At 44.7% G+C, this 17,846-nt stretch overlaps 1 protein-coding gene across 1 annotated transcript; it reads right to left on the reverse strand.

Moving 5' to 3' along the window:
- Positions 1–3,433: 3,433 nt before the first annotated feature.
- Positions 3,434–17,616, reverse strand: prdm1b (PR domain containing 1b, with ZNF domain). Its single transcript, XM_056298667.1, has 6 exons — positions 17,446–17,616; positions 11,594–11,713; positions 9,911–10,151; positions 5,620–6,548; positions 5,295–5,423; positions 3,434–4,550 (listed from the first exon to the last, which is right to left on the reverse strand). The coding sequence occupies exons 1-6, from the start codon at positions 17,614–17,616 to the stop codon at positions 3,972–3,974; spliced, it is 2,169 nt and encodes a 722-aa protein (XP_056154642.1). The 3' UTR covers positions 3,434–3,971.
- Between the last annotated feature and the right edge of the window lie 230 nt (positions 17,617–17,846).

Genomic DNA, 17,846 nt, shown 5'->3' on the forward strand with positions numbered 1-17,846 from the left:
CCGAGGGCGGTCTGGCGGCGGCCTCACCTGGCGTTGGTGTTTTTGATGTCGTCGTGTGGAGTGAGGGGAGGTGTGTCGAGGGTGTCTGGCTGGGAGAGCTGGCGCTGGATCGGCTGGGAGCGCTTGGTCTGCTTCGTCCGGAAGCGGAGCGGGCTAAGCTAACTGCTCGCCCATGCAGACCGGCAGTTCCCGCAGTCGTCCTGGCTCCGTTCGCTCCCTTGAACAGTGATTTTTTTCTTTTTCTTTTTTTAGTTTGGATATATGTGTTAATTTGGATATGTGTGTTCTTGTAATTTTGGATGTGTTTTTGTCTTTGTGTTGCACTGCTGTGGGCTGGGGGAAACGGAAATGACAAATAAAGTGTTCCTGATCTCAAGCAGGCTTATCCAAACAGTCAGAGTCCGTACACGTACACGAACATTTGAAAATATTATTCTGGTACTGAAATCACTTCACTGGCTCCTGGTACGATACAGAATCGTACAGAATAGTCTATAAAGCTCTTAATGGTTTGGCTCCTCAGTACGTTTCTGACTTGTTCGCTGATTATAGACTGATCAGGCCTCTCAAGTCATCAGGCGGAGATTTTCGAGCTGTACCCAGAATCAGACCCAAGTCTGGTGAGGGGGGTCTTCAGTTACAGTGGTCCTGCTCCCTGGAGCAAGCTGCCTGCTGGTCTGAGGACCACCACAACTGTTTCCACATTCGAAAGCCTACTTATATTCTCCAAGGCTTATGGCTAATTACTGTGTGTGTGTGTGTGTGTGTGTGTGTGTGTGTGTGTGTGTGTGTGTGTGTGTGTGTGTGTGCGTGCGTGCGCGCGCGCGCGCGCGCGTTTCTTGTACAGTTGGAAATCAAATGGAAACTCCTGTTTTTATTTGATTGTGTTGTTGATGTTTTTGTATTTTTAGTCCTTTTTATGGTATTGTAACGTGCATGGATAAGTAGACACGCTGGCCGCTGGATGGCGGATCTTGACCTTTAGCCGAGCGGTAAGCGATGTCTCCTGCGGTGCGGGCGATACGGGTTCGCTTCCCGGCCGCGGCAGTTCCTGTGGTTGCGTTGTCCCCTGAATTCGCTACAGTTTGTTTAATGTACGTTGGGTGTAAGCTTCATTGATTCAGTTTCTGCATATTACTCATGCTTATATTCCTATATTCGTATTGCTCATACCCCCCTTTTTCTCTCTCCTTAATTGTACTTGGCCAATTACCCTGCTCTTCTAAGCCGCCCCCTCTGCCGATCCGGGGAGGGCTGCAGACTACCACATCTCTTCCGATACATGTGGAGTCACCAGCCACTTCTTTTCACCTGACAGTGAGGAGTTTCGCCAGGCGGACGTGGCGCGTGGGAGGGTCACACTATTCCCCCCAGTTCCTCCTTCCCCCCAAACGGCCCTCATATTGTTTATGTTACATATGTTCCAATGGTCATGCCGATATTTAATACTGTAGTGAATTCGGGGGACAACGCAACCACAGGAACTGCCGCGGCCGGGACGCGAACCCGTATCGCCCACACCGGAGGAGACATCGCTAACCGCTCGACTAAAGGGTCAGACCCACCAGCCAGCGGCCAGCGTGTCTACTAATCCATGCACGTTACAATACATATTTAGTCTTTTGATGTAAAGCATATTGAGCTTACTTGTAATGAAATATGCTATATGAATAAAATTGCCATTGTCATTGCCGTGGTCATAGCTCGAGAAAAAAGATACAAAATACTCTCTCAGTGTAGCGCCTGTGCTTATTCCCAATTTATTCATAGATGGGACGTAGAAATTAACAATAGCACTTAAAAAGTTTGTGGAAATATGAACTGGTGGCAGCATATCAGCTGGATTATTTGTACAACTATCAGTGTAATTTAGGCCTCTGCTGTCGTACAAACATGCAAATATATGATCATGGATTGGAGGGGAAAAAAGAGGAATTTAAAACACCAGACATAGAGAAACAATAAGTTTAAAATGCTACATCATGTAAATATAAAAGTATCATCAAAATAGCCTCTCACATATAAATTATCAACACTTCATAGCTTGTATCCAAAAATAAACTACATTGACAAACATACTGTACAAACTTTAGAGGAAAAATAATACTACAAAAATAACAAATGAAATACATTTCTGACTCAGTAGTAATTTGTTTAAGAACAGTTCCTGCATTACAGTTTTGGGTAATGTCGGTATGTGAAGCATTGGCTTTTTGCAGTACAACATGATAAGAAAACAGTAATTTAGAATAATACCTGTATGTATATTCCCATCTTTGTCTCAAGCTAACATTGAAGTACTGATGTGTCCATGGTCTCTATCAGACAACTGATGCCACAGCCACCAGGGTGTATGATGTCCAGCGAGCCAGCAGAGTACTTACGTACAATGAACCATATTTGACTGTGGCTGATATAATTCAAACACAATGCGATGAAGAAAGAAGGGCATAAGTTGTTCATCTTAGCATCTCACATACACAATAATGGACTTTCAGTGAGAAAATCTGATCATTGAGTGTGAATAAAAAGATGGACCATACCCCCCCCCCAAGTTCTATCTTCCATACTGTGCATGTTTATGATGAGGAAGCTTCTAAAGAACAGGATCAAATTATGTGTAAAGCGGGGGCATCCGGGTAGCGTGGCAGTCTATTCCGTTGCCTACCAACACGGGGATCACCAGTTCAAATCCCCATGTTACCTCTGGCTTAGTTCGGCGTCCGAACAAACACAGTTAGCCATGTCTGTGGGTGGGAAGCTGGATGTGGGTATATGTTCTGGTCGCTGCACCAGCGCCTCCTCTGGTCGGTCGGTCGGGGCGCCCCGTTCGGGGAGGGGGAACTGGGGGGAACAGCGTGATCCTCCCATGCACAATGTCCCCCTGGTGAAATTCCTCACTGTCAGGTGAAAAGAGGCAGCTGGCGACTCCACATGTATCGGAGGAGACATGTGGTAGTCTGCAGCCCTCCCCGGATCAACAGAGGGGTGGAGCAGTGACCGGGATGGCTCGGAAGAGTGGGGTAACTGGACGGATACAATAGGGGAGAAAAAGAGGGGAAAAAGAGGGGAAAATCCCCCCCCCCCAAAAAAAAACAAAGCTGTAAAGCTCTTATAAAGGTCCGGGTCACTTTTCCCTGCTTAACTTTTAATAAATTGTAAAATTATAAATCCAAACAGTACTGCTATATATTGCAAACCGATCCTGTTCACATTTTCTTTTGATTCTTAGTTTCTTTTCTTTTTTGGCAAAAGCATTTAAACACACAGTTTCAAAATCATTCCCTTTTTATCACAAATAAATAACATGACAAAATAACAAAAATGCAAAATTGATGTTTCTGATTGTCTTGAAGGTGGCTGGTGCCATCGCTGTGCACCGTTTGACACACACTTTCTTTCCTCCATTGATATTCATACACACAGGCTCAAACACTCATAGGCTTGTTCCTGAATTCTGGTGAACCCTATTGTGGATTATGGGGTCACGTTTCCCAGGTAATTTCAACAGTTACAAGGAGAGCACAAGCAGAAAAACAGGTGAGTCAACTAAATAAATATCAATGACACAATGCCTCAAAAAAAGAAAAGAAAAAAGTAATAAGTTAAAGCACAAAAAAAAAAGCAAATACTTGTCTACCTGAGCGAAAACAGTTTTAGGAACTTCACAGCAATGAATAAAACACCCGCCCTCTCTCTTTTCTTTGTTCATAGCTGAGTAGAGTTAAGGGTGGAAGTGCAATGACTGAATACAGTACGAGCCCAGTCTTTGGGATGCTCTTCTTTTGGTATTGCGCTCATTGGCTTGTGGACTGTCTTTCTTCCCTATGGTGTCCCATAATGAGAAAACAGGGCGTTTTTATTTGGTGATATCTCTTTAGTTTAGAGGAGATGACTAAAGTATGCGAACTTCTACTATACACTAAATGCCCATCCATCCTCTCTGTACAAGTTTTTCTTTCCCTTTCTCCTCACAGTCCTTCTGTTTTTACCACTGGACGTTTATAAAGATGAACCACGCTCGCCCTCTCCTGGTAGGGCAGCTGAGGACTGTGATGCGATGTGAGCGCCGCCGGTTGGGACACTGGTGTAACTGGGGCGTTAATGGCAGCTGTCAGGACCTTCAGCAGTAGGTTGGCCTCCTTCTGGTCCTCCTTCCCCTCGCAGCCCTCCAGGGTATTGTTAACCCAGCGCACCACGGCGGCCTCCACCTGCGCTGCGGTGGCCACCTCTGGGAGGGCATCTGCCTCCTGGCTGGCATCAAACCGCTCCACCATCTCTTTCATGTGCGCATTGACATTGGTGGTCGAGTTGGCCGAGCAAAAACTGCGCTGGTGGATGTGGAGGGAGAAGCGGTGGAAGAAAGCCTGGGTGCAGAGCTGGCAGCGGTAAGGGCAGTCCCGTGAGCTGTGGAGGCGACGGTGCAGCTTGAGGTGGATGTACTGGGTGAATTTGGTGTTGCACAGCTTGCACTGGTACGGCTTCTCACCAGAATGGAGTCGTAGGTGGGTCTTTAAATTGCTGGTGCTGCTGAAGCGTTTGTGACACACCTGAGAAAATGAAAAGAGAAAAAGATTTGAATTTATAGCTGAGCCGTTGTGAAATGAGTAACACCCTCATGAATAGACTCAACCCTTAAAAAAACAGCATAATTGTAGGGTTGTTTTGAGGGAATATGGCCAGAACTGTCATTCCTTTGTCATAATGATAAAATCACCTAAAGGATGTTGATCAGGTTCTTCCGGTCTATTTGGATCATTTTGTCAGTGTTGTACAAAACTGGAGGGACAACATGGTGTCTATGGGTGTAAACAGGACTTGATCTTCAACCAGTTTATTTTGTTTGGTGCATCATAAGACCATAACAGAAAACTGTAAACACATAAAAGCAAGAGGTAACATGGCGCTGACTGGTCTCATCACACCCACATTCATGTTATGAACAAAAGCTCCGGGATTCCAGCTGTATCACAAGGCTGGGTAGTGGCTAAGTGAAAGTCCAACTGACACTGTGTGCTATCAGGTAGGTATGTGCATGAGATCATTTACATTTATAGCCTTGCTCTCTATTCTTTCTCTTTTTCTTTCGCTCTCATTGTTGTTTTTTTTTCATGCACTTCTTACATAAAGATGTACATGTCTAAACACGCAGTGAACATCAAGGACGCTGGAAGTGATCAAGACAATCACACACACACACACACACACACACACACACACACACACACACACACACACACACACACACACACACACACACACACACACACACAGAGGTCATTATATTCAATAACCTGGCATTCGTGTGGCTTTTCTCCTGTGTGGACCAGGTGGTGTTTCTGGAGGTGGGCCAGCTGAGTGAAGCTCTTCTTACACAGGTTACACTCGAATGGCTTTTCACCACTATGCACTCGCAGGTGAACCTACAATAGCAGGGTGTAAACAAAGATATAGGATGTGATAAACAAGCAAATGGTGTCACAATATATTATTATAATACCATTAGGTGATTACTGACATCTGAAAGATTCGACTAATTAACTGAATTTACAAATGCATTAGGGTAGTTGGATAATAACAATAAATACCACAATAAAAAAGGAGAATGCTAGGCCTCACCTTGAGGTTAGAAAGCTGTCCGAAGGTCTTAAGGCAGATATTACACTCATATATAATCTTCCCATTCTGCTTCTTCAGAGGATAGGGCAGAGATTTGTAGCCAGGGCCATTGCGAGGTGCTGGGTTTTTTTTGGTTGTGGCCAAGCTGAGGTTCATAGCCTCCTCGCAGCCCATGGGAGACTGCGGTGGGCTCTGTTGCTGGCTGTTGGGTTTAGGGAGCGGGGAGAGCTCTGGGGTGGCTGGTGCACCGCAGGGGGGCGACATGTTAGGTGTCCTTTCCTTCAGCCCCCTCTGGGGTGGGCCAGGATAGGACAGAGACACTGGCAGCAGACCTGGCTGACCCATTTGGGGATATGGGAGTCTATCACGTCCCAGATAGTTATTATACTGGAGGGGCCCTCTAGAGGGCAGCACCCCAGGGAAAGGAGGGGAGTACTGGGGAAGGATGAGACGAGAGTAATGGGGACTGTAGGGAGGTAGGAGCTGGTAGGGGGGCTGGAGGGGTCTGGAATGGGGATACAGTGGGTAGGATGACACAAGTCCCTCTCTGTGGCCATAGAGGCCATGGAGGTGGAGGGGGATGTCCCGATGTGGTGTGGGCAATGCAGAGTGGTGGTCAGGGAGGTATGGGTGAGTCAAGCCAAAGCCAGGCTCATTGTGTCCGGGCTGAGGGGAGGGGATGGCACCGCAGCCTTCTTCATCTCTATCTCCCGTCTCTTTCCTGTCAACTTTTCGGCTGTAGTCCATGATCTGGTCATCTGGTGTATCAGGCGGCGTGTCTCTTTCTAACACCTCCACGTCAATCTTGTCCTCTCCTTCCTCAGTTTTCTCCTCTTTCACCTCTGCCCTTGATTTCTCCCGAAGCCAGGTTTGCTGGGGTAGGTGCTGTTTGTACTCTGGCTCATTGTCCTCGTCTGCACTTACATGTTCTATGCAGAGAAAAAGACAAAAACGCAAAGTTAAATAAGCAAGGCAAGACAAATTCATCTGTAGAGCACATTTCGGCAACAAGGCAATTCAACATACTTTATATAAAACATAAAAGGCATTAAGACAAAATGTAAAAGCAACATAAGAAAATAGAAATACATTTAAACTTAGTAAATAAAAAGAGAAAAAACAAAAGCTAAAACAGATAAAACAGAGTAAAAGTTACAGTGCAGTGTAAGATGATAAAAGCTTCAAATTTGATTTAATAAAAGGCAGCGGCAAACAGGAAAGTCTTCAGCATTTATTTAAAAGAACTGAGAGTTGCAGCAGACCTGTAGTTTTCTGGGAGTTTGTTCCAGATATGTGTTGCATAAAAACTAAAAGCTACCTCTCCATGTTTAGTTTTGACTTCGGGGACAGAAAGCAGGACTTGTCAATGAGAGGTCTGGATGGTTCATAGTGTAGTAGCAGATCAGAAATGTATTTTGGCCTTAAACCCTTCAGTGCTTTATAAACCAAGAGCAGTATTTTAAAATCAATGCTTTGATGGACAGGAAGCTAGTGTAGCGACCTCAGAACTGGAGTGATGTGATCCACTTTTTTGGTCTTAGTAAGAACTCGTGCAGCAGTTGATTTATTCAATGCACTTACTCAGTGCTTGTATGGGATTATAGTCTCCTGCTGATATGGTTATGTAAGTCTGTGTGTCATCTCCGTAATTATAGTAACATTTTGTTTTCCATAATTTGAACTAGTGGGAGCAGATAGATTTTAAACAGAAGAAACTCCAGAATGGAGCCTTAGGGAACTCCATATGTCATTTTTGTCTGCTCAGATTTGTAATTACCTATAGACACAAAGTAGTCCCTGTCCTTTAAGTAGGATTCAAGCCAGTTTAGTGCTGTGCCAGAAAGTCTCAGCCAGTTTTCCAATCCGTCTAGTAATATTTTGTGGTCGGCTGTGTTAAATACAGCACTGAGATGCAATAATACCAAGACTGAGATTGTGCCACTATCTGTGTTTAAGCGAATTTCATTAAAGACCTTAACAAGAGCAGTCTCAGTGCTGTGGTGTGGTCAAAATCCTGACTGGAAGATAAAAACAGTTGTTTAGTGCCAAGAAGTTGTTCAGCTGCTGGAAAGCGGCTTTTTCCATGATTTTACTTAGAAACTGGGGGTTTGAAATGACCCTATAATTGTAAATAGAAGAACTTTTGGGGACTCTGAATTGGTGTGTTACTTTGATGAAATGAATGAATGAACGAATAACTGAATAAATAGATACAGCCTAAATGGTTACACTGTCAGCAATATACTCATTATGTGAAATCAGGCAAGATAGATTGGAAAGCTCTCGGGTGTAAAATGATTTGTAATGAGAGACAAGACATGACAGACACACACACTCACTCACACATGCATATCCTCCCCCTTAAGGCACTCCCTCTTATGGTAAATGATAGTGGTTTCAGTTTTGAGATGATACGGAGGTTTCTGTTTGTCATTGCAGAGATAGTAGTAATTTGGTATGGGGGTGTGTGTGGGCTAGCATGGGTGTACATCTATGTGTCATGTATGGTCACAATTATTCAGCAATAATCCGAGTTTCCTGGTTGACATGTTTATTCTTGGTATGGGTGTTTCCGCACAGGTTGCGAGAAACATGAAACAGCTCCCTTTGTATTTCCCTACATGGCATAGTTTTTTTTTCCTGGTTTCTAACAATTAGATGAGTCACCGATGCGTCCTCTGCAGCAAGCTCAAATAATACAACCCACAGTGTCACTACAGAGGACAAAATACTGCCATATAACATTGCCACCAAATCATTTGTCATCAGGTATGTTGAGTTGTTATGAATCACTAGGTGTTGTGGCAACTGAGAGTTCTTCAGAACAACAAGTGGATGACTTGCACTTTTACTTATATTGGAAAATTAATATCTTACATTGAGGGAAATTTTTCCCACTAATGGCCAAAAGTTTTGGTGTGTGTGTGACTGAGCGTGTTTGTGTGTTGTGTTTATCCCAATGCATACCTATGTGTGTGCCCGTAGGTGGGTGAAAATTTGCATCATATCAGAAAGCCAGTAGAGCAGTGTCTTGTGTGTCATACACAGAGCAGAGTACAGTATAAGGCATCTGTGGCAATGCTGCCGGACATAGAACTAGCTTCAGGTGAACTCTTTTTTTCTGTCTGTAAATGATAAAATCAGAACGTGTCTTCTTTTCCTTTGAAGGACTTAAATCAAGATTTTGTGTGATAAACACATAAAAGGTTCCTTTTGTTGTCATCCCTTATGCGATGATTGCATGCTAGTAAGACTGTTCGGTAGTCATTTGTGGCCATTCAGGCCATGTCATTTTATCAGATTTAGTGAGAAAAATGAAAACATATTTTTGTGCATCGTCACGCCTCCCACCCATACAGACAGCTGTCTGTCTTGGAATTCTTCCATCTCAGAAAGTTTGTATAGTGTAAAAGGGGAACCAAATGTATCAGATGTACTGATCTTATTGATCGTATGAGTACGGAGTACTGTGACTTGTTTTGTAAGTTGAGAAGTCCTACAGTATAATCCTCATAGTCATCCATAAAACAAGTGACTATCAGGATGGATATTGCTGTCCATTACATCGTATACAGCCAAGCGAAAAGTGACATATAAAGGTCTTAATAGTTTAAGGTGGCATGGCTCAATTCATGACCAAGGACTTCTCATTTGAAAGTTGATGTGTGGGTAAACGCAATGATACATTCTTGTCTTAATTCTGTTGCACTTCTAACTTGATTCCATGTAAAGCATATGGCACTGTGTTTTGATGTACAAAATGGGCTATTTGAATAAAGTTTGAAAAATTGATTGATAAATTCATTTTTTTTTGTAACGTAATTTCCTTATGCCTTTTAATGCTTTACTATTGTATGAATCCATCTTATTCTTCTGGATGTAAGTTATACTGCAGTCAAGTCTTTGGTAAAGTTAGATCAACATTTCAAATATCCTTAACATGATTAAATATTCCCTACGTCACACATATTTTACATATTCATACATTTAAGGGCTCCTTTCTAATTTGGCCAAAAAGATTCTATCCAACATTCAACATTCACTTTTTTAAAATACAGAGCCATTCTAATAAAATTGCTTTCATTCAGCCAACCAGGGATTAAGGTGACCCGCTGTCCTCTAATTTGATTTAAATTTGATTTAAAATTATTTAAGTCATAATTTCATGTTCCTGTTACTTCTATTTTAACAAACCGCCAAGAGAAATTATTTCATGTATTGATAAATGTGTAAATGTCCCAGTGAATTGGCTGAAGTCGATGCAGCTTTTTGAGTAACACACGCTACTCACTTTGTTTGACATCGTCCTGCTGGCTGCAGAGTCTCTGAGCAAACTCCGGGCTGTACCAGACTAGAAGTTCTTGCCTGGCCTCCACCGGCTGGATGGTGTAGAAGTAGATGTCGCGATCGTTCTGGCACGCCACCAGGTTCTGTTCGGACAGCGAGTGGGCCGGATTGACGTAACGCATCCAGTTGCTTCTGTGGACATCATAGCCATCGATGAAGTGGTGAAGATGCCCTCCGTTGTAGATCTGTTGACGAGGAGGAGGGGGTGATTAAAAAAAGACAGAAAAACCATATATAACTCATATTCTCACGGCGTGATGAGTATCTCAGATCTCGGGATACTTGGCTGATAACGGACACAACCGCTCACATAAACACACACAATGAATAATTATTACAAATAATTATTAACCTTAATAGACGGTATTAATAGGGGTGATTAAAACGTTAACACATTCATTAAAAGCAGTGACATTGTGATGGTTTTGCTGCAGCATCCATGTTCAATATTACTGAACATTTTGTAAGACATAACATGGCTTACACACAAGTCTAAGACATGTACCAAATCATCAAACATATTGACAGAGTACGAAAAAATAGACAATGAATTACAACATATTTAAGAAATTAAAATATAGATCCAAATTCACCTCTGCCATGAACAGTTAGATGTCCTATATTCTCTTCAGAAGTGAGTTAAATTTTAGAGTGCGAGTCCGTTGTGTTGTGCGCTTGTATGTGTTTGTGCCTGAGTGAATGACACTACCTTTATCTGCCTCTTTACCACACGGAGGCGTGGCTCACAGAATCACACTGGTTCTCTCTCTCTCTAGCTTTCTCTATCTCTCTCTCTCTCTCTCTCTCTCTCTCTCTCTCTCTCTCTCTCTCCTTTTCTCACTCTCTCTCTCTTTCTCTCTCTCTCTCTCTCTCTCTCTCTCTCTCCCTTTGTTTTGAAAATTTCGGAAGTTTCTTCTTTCCTGTCTCTGATGTAGAGGGATTAATCATCGGCACGCCTCTCGTGAACCAGAACTCTGTGTGTGTGTGTGTGGGGGGGGGGGGTGGTGGCTGTCCATTTGTAAACAGAACAGAAAGGAATAAGTTAACATAGGCTGGTATGGACAGGCTGTGGTGGCAGGCAGCCAAATGTACGTGCAGTCACACATCACAAGACACACACACACACACACACACACATACACACACACACACACACACACACACACACACACACACACACACACACGCACACAGCTCCTATGCACGCCTTAGGAAGCACATTAAACTCTTATCCCACACCTGTCTCATGGGAGCGTGTTGTCGCAATTGCTCCCAGGGCACGTCAGACTTTCACTTTGGCACGGGGTGGGAACACCCCTCTGACAGCTTTACAGGAAACAAAGCCGGAAGGAACATACGTAGGGTAGTAGCAGAAAGTACTCATGGGAACAGACTCAGCATTAAAAAAAAAAAAAACTCCTGCATAACACAAGCCACACTTGGGAGAGAGAAAGGAAAAGTAGAGATGACAAATGTGTGTGTGTGTGTGTGTGTGTGTGTGTGTGTGTGTGTGTGTGTGTGTGTGTGTGTGTGTGCGTGTGTGTGTGTGTGTGTGCGTGTGTGTTCATGTACATGTGCATACATTTGCAAGAAATGTGTGTGTGTGTGTGGGTGGGTGTCCTCTCACCCTCCAGAAGTATTTCCTGTTGGCTTGTTTGGGGACGTTGTCTTTGGTGTAGATGTCTCCCTGCAGGGGGCCAAAGCGAGTCCCCTGGGGAATGTATTCTTTGCTAAACACCCCTTTGACCTAGAAGACAACAAATACACAAAAATACTTCATTATCATCTTGGCAAGAAATGTAATTTATATCATCATAAAAAAAAAGAAAAAAAAAGGCCGGTTAAAGAAAAGAAAAATGCTGAGAAAAAGAAATAGCTCCTGCACATTTGTTTTTTTTCCCACGTTTTACTTTTTTTTTTTTTTACATTTTTTTTACATTTTTCACATTAAACTGAGACACCACCTCAATAATCCAATAGTGGCCAATTACCCCGCTCTTTTTGAGCCATCCCAGTCGCTGCTCCACCCCCCCTCTCCACCCCCTCTCTGCCGACCCGGGGGGTGGGGCGCCCAAACCGACCAGAGGAGACGCTAGTGCAGCGACCAGGACAAATACCCACATCCGACTTCCCACCCGCAGACACGGCCAACCGTAGGGACGCCCGACCAAGCCGGAGGTAACACAGGGATTCGACCCGATGATCCTGTGCTGGTAGGCAATGGAATAGACCGCCACACTACCCGGACGCAGCTATTCAGCGTTGTTCAGTCATTTGATCGTTGTACACAGTTTAAGTGTGAGCCATCATTAATAACAAAGGTTGTGAGGTGGGTATCGGGTCTTAACTGATGTGAAAATCTACTATGGATGTCAGAGGAGACGTTGCTGGTTGGGTACATAGTTGAAAATATCAAGTGGCCACCTCCAGTTTGAGAATTGTTATTGAATTGGGCCCCAGGCACTCCAACAAGGCTCGACAGTACATTCTGACATCCCAGCCCCCTCACCTGCCCAAATCGTCGCTGTATCACCTGCCCAGCCCGGCTATATCCACGTTCGGCCCCATTTAGACCTGCTGACATGCTGACCCAGACAGCTCCCGAGATGCTTCCCGGTAAAAGGTAACCCACTTTCAACTCTAACGAGCTAAACGAATTGAAGGAATTATACTTTCTCTGACCTACTCTTCTGACCTCTGACCTGCTGTCCTCATAAGCACAGCAGACACACACACGCACTCCGAGAGAGCGAGAGAGAGAGAAAGAGCAAGCGAGAGAGAGAGTGAGCGGGAGAGAGCGAGCGAGAGAGAAAGAGCGAGCGAGAGAGAGAGCGAGAGAGAAAGAGCAAGCGAGAGAGCAGATCAATTCAACTCACAATAACCACCCCTGTTTATCTTGAATACTACGTGAATTGCCTCCTCTGTTTATCTGTGCTGTGATCTCATCTGTACTGTATGAAGGATCCAAACGCAAAGGGTAGGGTAGCCCACAGATTTGTGGGCTACCCTAATGCGCGTAAAGGTTAACAACTGCTTCCATCTTTTATCAGTACCTATCAGAATGGCCTTTCCAAACTCTTTCAGACAACTCTTTGGTAATGCAAAGAGAAAACCTTGAATCTCAAAACTGAAATAGACATGGGCTTTCCCAAAAAAATGTGTACGGGCCAACGTTTCGCCTATAGCCACCACAACCAGGCATCTGATTCATTTAAAAATTCCTCCAGTGGCCTCTTCCTCTGTGGGATTAGGAAACACAATAGGTAAAAATCCATACAAAGACAAAAGTTATGGGAAATGACTGCGTGCTCCTCGCTGCCAGGAACACACTTCCACTGACTCTGATTCAGACTTCCATAGAGACGGCGTAGAAAATTCAAGGATGTGTCAAGTCTTGAGGGTACACGTGTGCATACTACATGCGGTTGCACCCCCCCCCCACACACACACACATGCACAGGCACACGCAAACACACACACACTGCTTGCTGTATGTGCACACTACAATGAGTAACAGCATCTGTGGGACGCAACCTCAGCGTCAGGGGTCTTTGTCTTCAAACTTTTAACACCTACAAGATACCCTCCCCCCAATACAAACACACAAAAATGCACACACACGCACACACACACACACACAGAAAGAGAGCGAGAGAAAGCCTGCCATTAGTAAAGCACCATTTAGGCTGTCATCCTGTACAGTATTAATAAGGCGATGCCTGATGAACGGTTCCCTGACAAACACTGAACCAAACAACTTGTGAACATGATCATGATTTTTTTTCTTTCTTTTAATGAGATAATGTGGTACTTGATTAGAGGAACAACAGGTCACATAGGGCTTCAGGAGCCAAGGGGAGAACAGAAATGAGTGCAGGGCACAGGCAGTGGATGGGGTGGGGGTAGGGGGGGGGGATCGGTTGCGTCGGTGCAGTGGACAGAGAGACGGACGAGGTGATGTGAGATTCACTGAACAAGTGTGACAAGGTCTTTGTGCGTCGCTGGTGTTGCGTGACTAAAGAGTCGCTGCAGCGCTCGCCAGTCACACTGCCTAACCGCTGCGTTGTACCAGGTTGAGAAAGCTTGGGCGGGTGTGTGTGTGTATGCGTGTGTGTATGTATGTGTGTGTGTGTGTGTGTGTGTATGGGGGGGCTCGATAAAGGAAGTTGAGTTGAGGTTTGTCTGGAACAGGAAGGGAGGCCGTCGATTTTTAAATAGACCCATGCTATCAGCTGTTACCTCTTCTGCCCTTCTACCCCACTCCTTCCCTGGTCCCCTGTTCAGTCAGCAGTCCTCCCCATCAGAACACCCCCATGACACAATGGCTACAAACTGCTAGCTTGCTAAGCAAAGCTAACTCTAACGCCAGGGTTGTTAGCACTTTGTGACCCTCGATCAAAACCACTTTTTAAAGTCATGCAATCATCTGAAAACAAACAAAGAAAGGCATTTCAATGACAACACCTGTCCTGTGTGATCGGCCACAGCACGACACAAAATAAGCGACTGCAGACAAGTGTTGGAAGCGACAGAAAGTTGGCTTCGTAACGTTACTGGCAACAGCAAGAAGTGATCTTTACCCCACCAAGACAAAGCGGAAGTGCGTCGGAGATCTTTGGTAACAGGGTCTATAGCTCTTGCACTCTTCCTGGTTGTGACCTGATGCCTGGCTGGTTGGCTGGCCGCCTACTTGCCTGTCCCAAACGAAAGTTAATCGTCCGGGCTTAACCCAGATCCCCTGTTCCTCCTTCCTCTTGTCCTCCTCCCCCATCCGCATCCACCCCTGACTATAACGCTCCATCTGCCACGTGCCTGGCCGGCCCCCAAGCCAACCTGCTCAGCCCTCTCCCCTCCGCAGGCCCAACAATGACGGAGAGGACGAGGAAGGTATGGAATGAATGAGAGGTATGAGGAGGAACACGGGCCAAGGAGATAACGGCGAGCCACTCCCATTCTCAGCTAAACAGACATTTAGCTGCTAACCTGTGTTGTGAGTATACTGACTGTAAAACTGCGGTTTGTGTGAAAAAAACCCCAAAAACAAACGTATGCGCTAACTGATTCTTGCTTTGTCTCATACAGTATGAGCACCCAGTTCATATTTTAAGTACTCTATTAACTTTAAGAGAGGTGATTAAATCCACCACAGACAGATGGATTTCTTCAAATGGAGTACACGCCCGTACTCTACGCCTACGTGTAAACAGATGCACGGGTGGCACAGTTACACACGGGCAGACGCGCACTGTTGGGAAGGAAATCATTCATTTGAGGATCTTCTGAGGAAACGGATTTTCCAGTTAATGGGGAGATGACAGTAAGGAGTGACATTTACAGTGTTGCAGCATAAGGAAGAGAAACTACACAATGGAGGAAAGACTGAGGCAGGGAAAGCAGCTTTTTGGCAACCACATGCGTGCAAACATTTTCTCCTAGTCTCTGTGTACACTGTGCATACTACATGTGTGCCACACACACACACACACACACACACACACACACACATTTACCATTAAGCTTCTCTTTATGTTCCTCACTGCATGACATTCAAGTTTGAAAATGAACACGGATGAGACGGCAGCAAAAGAGTATGAACTTGTTGAACAACCGTCAAGCACCCAAGGCCCCAAGTACCGCTCCTCTCGTGAGCAGACATGTTTGACCTTCAGACAGCTTTGACGAGACACATGCAAATAGAAATACGTCTGACAACTTCTGGTAATGCGAAGGCATACTAGCTGGGAAAATCTTTTTCAGCCGCAACAAGTGAGCGTGAGAAGCATTTTCAGAGCATGCTGGTCTGACGTCGAGGGGTAAAACATGGCAAGTTAAAATTCCCGCCATGACCTCCCAACTTCAGTTTTCATACCTTTCTCAACCCTCTGGCCGATCACACGGCAGAAGGAAGGAGAGAGGAGTGATTAGAGAGCGAGAGATGAGGAACTATTGCAGGAAATGCTGCCTTGGTGAGAACACAGAAAGAGGAAGAAGAGGACGAAGTCAACCACAGAAAAGCATGAAGAGTAACTATAAGAGAAGCGAGCGTGAGAGAGATGCGAATCGAGACACATCTCCCCTTTCTTGATACTTTTTGTGTGTGTGTGTGTGTGTGTGTGTGACCATGTTTTTCTATCCTAACAGGGACATTTGATCCCTGTTAGGATAAAAAAAAAAACAGAAACCACCTACCTTGTGGGGCCATTTTATGGGGCCCCACATGTAAAAGGGTCTATTTTAGGGTTAGGACTTAGTTTTGGGGTTAAGGTTAGAATCAGGGTTAGGTTAAGGGTTAGGGTTAGGCATGTAATTTGCATGGTTAAGGTTAGGGTTAAGGGCTAGGAAATGAATGTAGTAAATGAGGGGGCCCCACAAGTATAGATGTGCGAGTATGTGTGTGTGTGTGTGTGTGTGTTTGTACGTGTGAGACTGAGAATGTGTAGTGAGCAACAAAGTGACTGGTAGAAGCTTGATCTTGAAAAAGGAGGAAAATATATACACCCACTCTGAGTTTCTTTTTTCTTTTCATCTTTTCATCCTCTCTTATATTACAGTAGGAGTTACAGTCTATTTTTTTCTTGATTAATCACGCCTAATACCTTGTTTGACACACTGTAGGAGCCACGTCTGGGCGGATGTCTGTTCTCATATTGACATATGGACCGTTCATTGATTTTCTGACTCAGGTAACCGTTGCCCAGCCTGACTCACCTGGGTGAGGGAGGAATGAGATGAAATGAAGGGAGCAAGAAAGAGAGAGCGAGGGAGGAAGATGTTGATGTGATTACGCAGTCGAGAGACTCCATCACCTGGCGGAAGGCAAGCTGATCTCTGACATGCGTGTCTTGTGTTACATCCCACTTGGATGCGCTTGTGTGTAACACTGACCCAGAGATGTAAAGAGGCTTCCAAGCCATGGCTGGGAAAGCTCAAACTTGCCTGCCGAGTGTGGCGACGATCGTCGCACAAAGTATCAACGAAAGCAAAACAGAAACGAGCGCCGCCATGACGTAAAATGGCCCCTGACCTCAAGCTGTCGTTGACCCTGTGGCGACTGCTCCACATTCATTCTCGACCTAGCCGCGCAACGCGGTATGTGCAGAAACCTTATTTGTCAGCAAATCTATTGTTGAAGTAAACTCAATACAGATGGCGCGACAAAATGTTATGCAACCAAGAATTAGCATTCTGAAAAGCACGTACTGACACATTATGTAATTCCACCAATCTGTAAATAAAATCTACGACAACGGGGACAGTGAGTATGTACTTGAATGAACTTCATTAGCATAGTTAGTGAATGCGTTGTATATCTGTTAGTTGGTTCCCTTTGATTGATTTTGACCAAAAGTATGCACACCACACATAAACTTAGCAAAGTGGCTCTCAGTTCTGCATGCAGGAAGTTATTGATCAGTAAGGCAATGCACGAAGGGACGTTTTTGGGTCTGGGGGTGAAAAGTTGTTACTCTTTGCTCTTACCTCATTGTCTGCACCATATTCGAATGTGAGGTTGCGCGGGATGGAGGTCATGGCTTTGGGTAGGCTGAAGCTAGGGTCCGAGACCTGGTCTGGCACAATGTAGGTGCAGTTGAAGGCAAAGTCCGCCTCTCTCCATTCACTCATGTCGGCTGGGATGCTCTCCAGCTTCATCGTTATGACAGGCGAAGGTGATGGGTACGTGCTTGGATTGGTGTGATTCTGTTTGGCTTGGTCTAGATTGCTTTGGTTTAGTCTTGATTTGGTTCTGTTGGGTCAAGTCCTTCGTCCTAGGTACGCCAGTTAAAGCTTAAGATCTGGAGAAGAAGGAGCGGAGAGGAGAGATTCACTGCCTTATCCTGTAAATCAGTTGCGGTCATAACGACTTTTCAATTGCAAGTATA

The sequence above is a fragment of the Lampris incognitus genome, chromosome 18, assembly GCF_029633865.1.
Source record: "Lampris incognitus isolate fLamInc1 chromosome 18, fLamInc1.hap2, whole genome shotgun sequence".
NCBI classification, from domain to species: domain Eukaryota; kingdom Metazoa; phylum Chordata; class Actinopteri; order Lampriformes; family Lampridae; genus Lampris; species Lampris incognitus.

Excerpts from the sequence above, each read along its gene's own strand:
- prdm1b (XM_056298667.1), bottom strand. The coding sequence starts at position 17,616 with ATGAAGCTGGAGAGCATCCCAGCCGACATGAGTGAATGGAGAGAGGCG. Across the intron at positions 11,714-17,445 it reads AATATGGTGCAGACAATGAG|GTCAAAGGGGTGTTTAGCAA; the intron begins GTAAGAGCAAAG and ends GTTGTCTTCTAG. Across the intron at positions 4,551-5,294 it reads AAAAGCCACACGAATGCCAG|GTGTGTCACAAACGCTTCAG; the intron begins GTTATTGAATAT and ends TCATTTTCTCAG.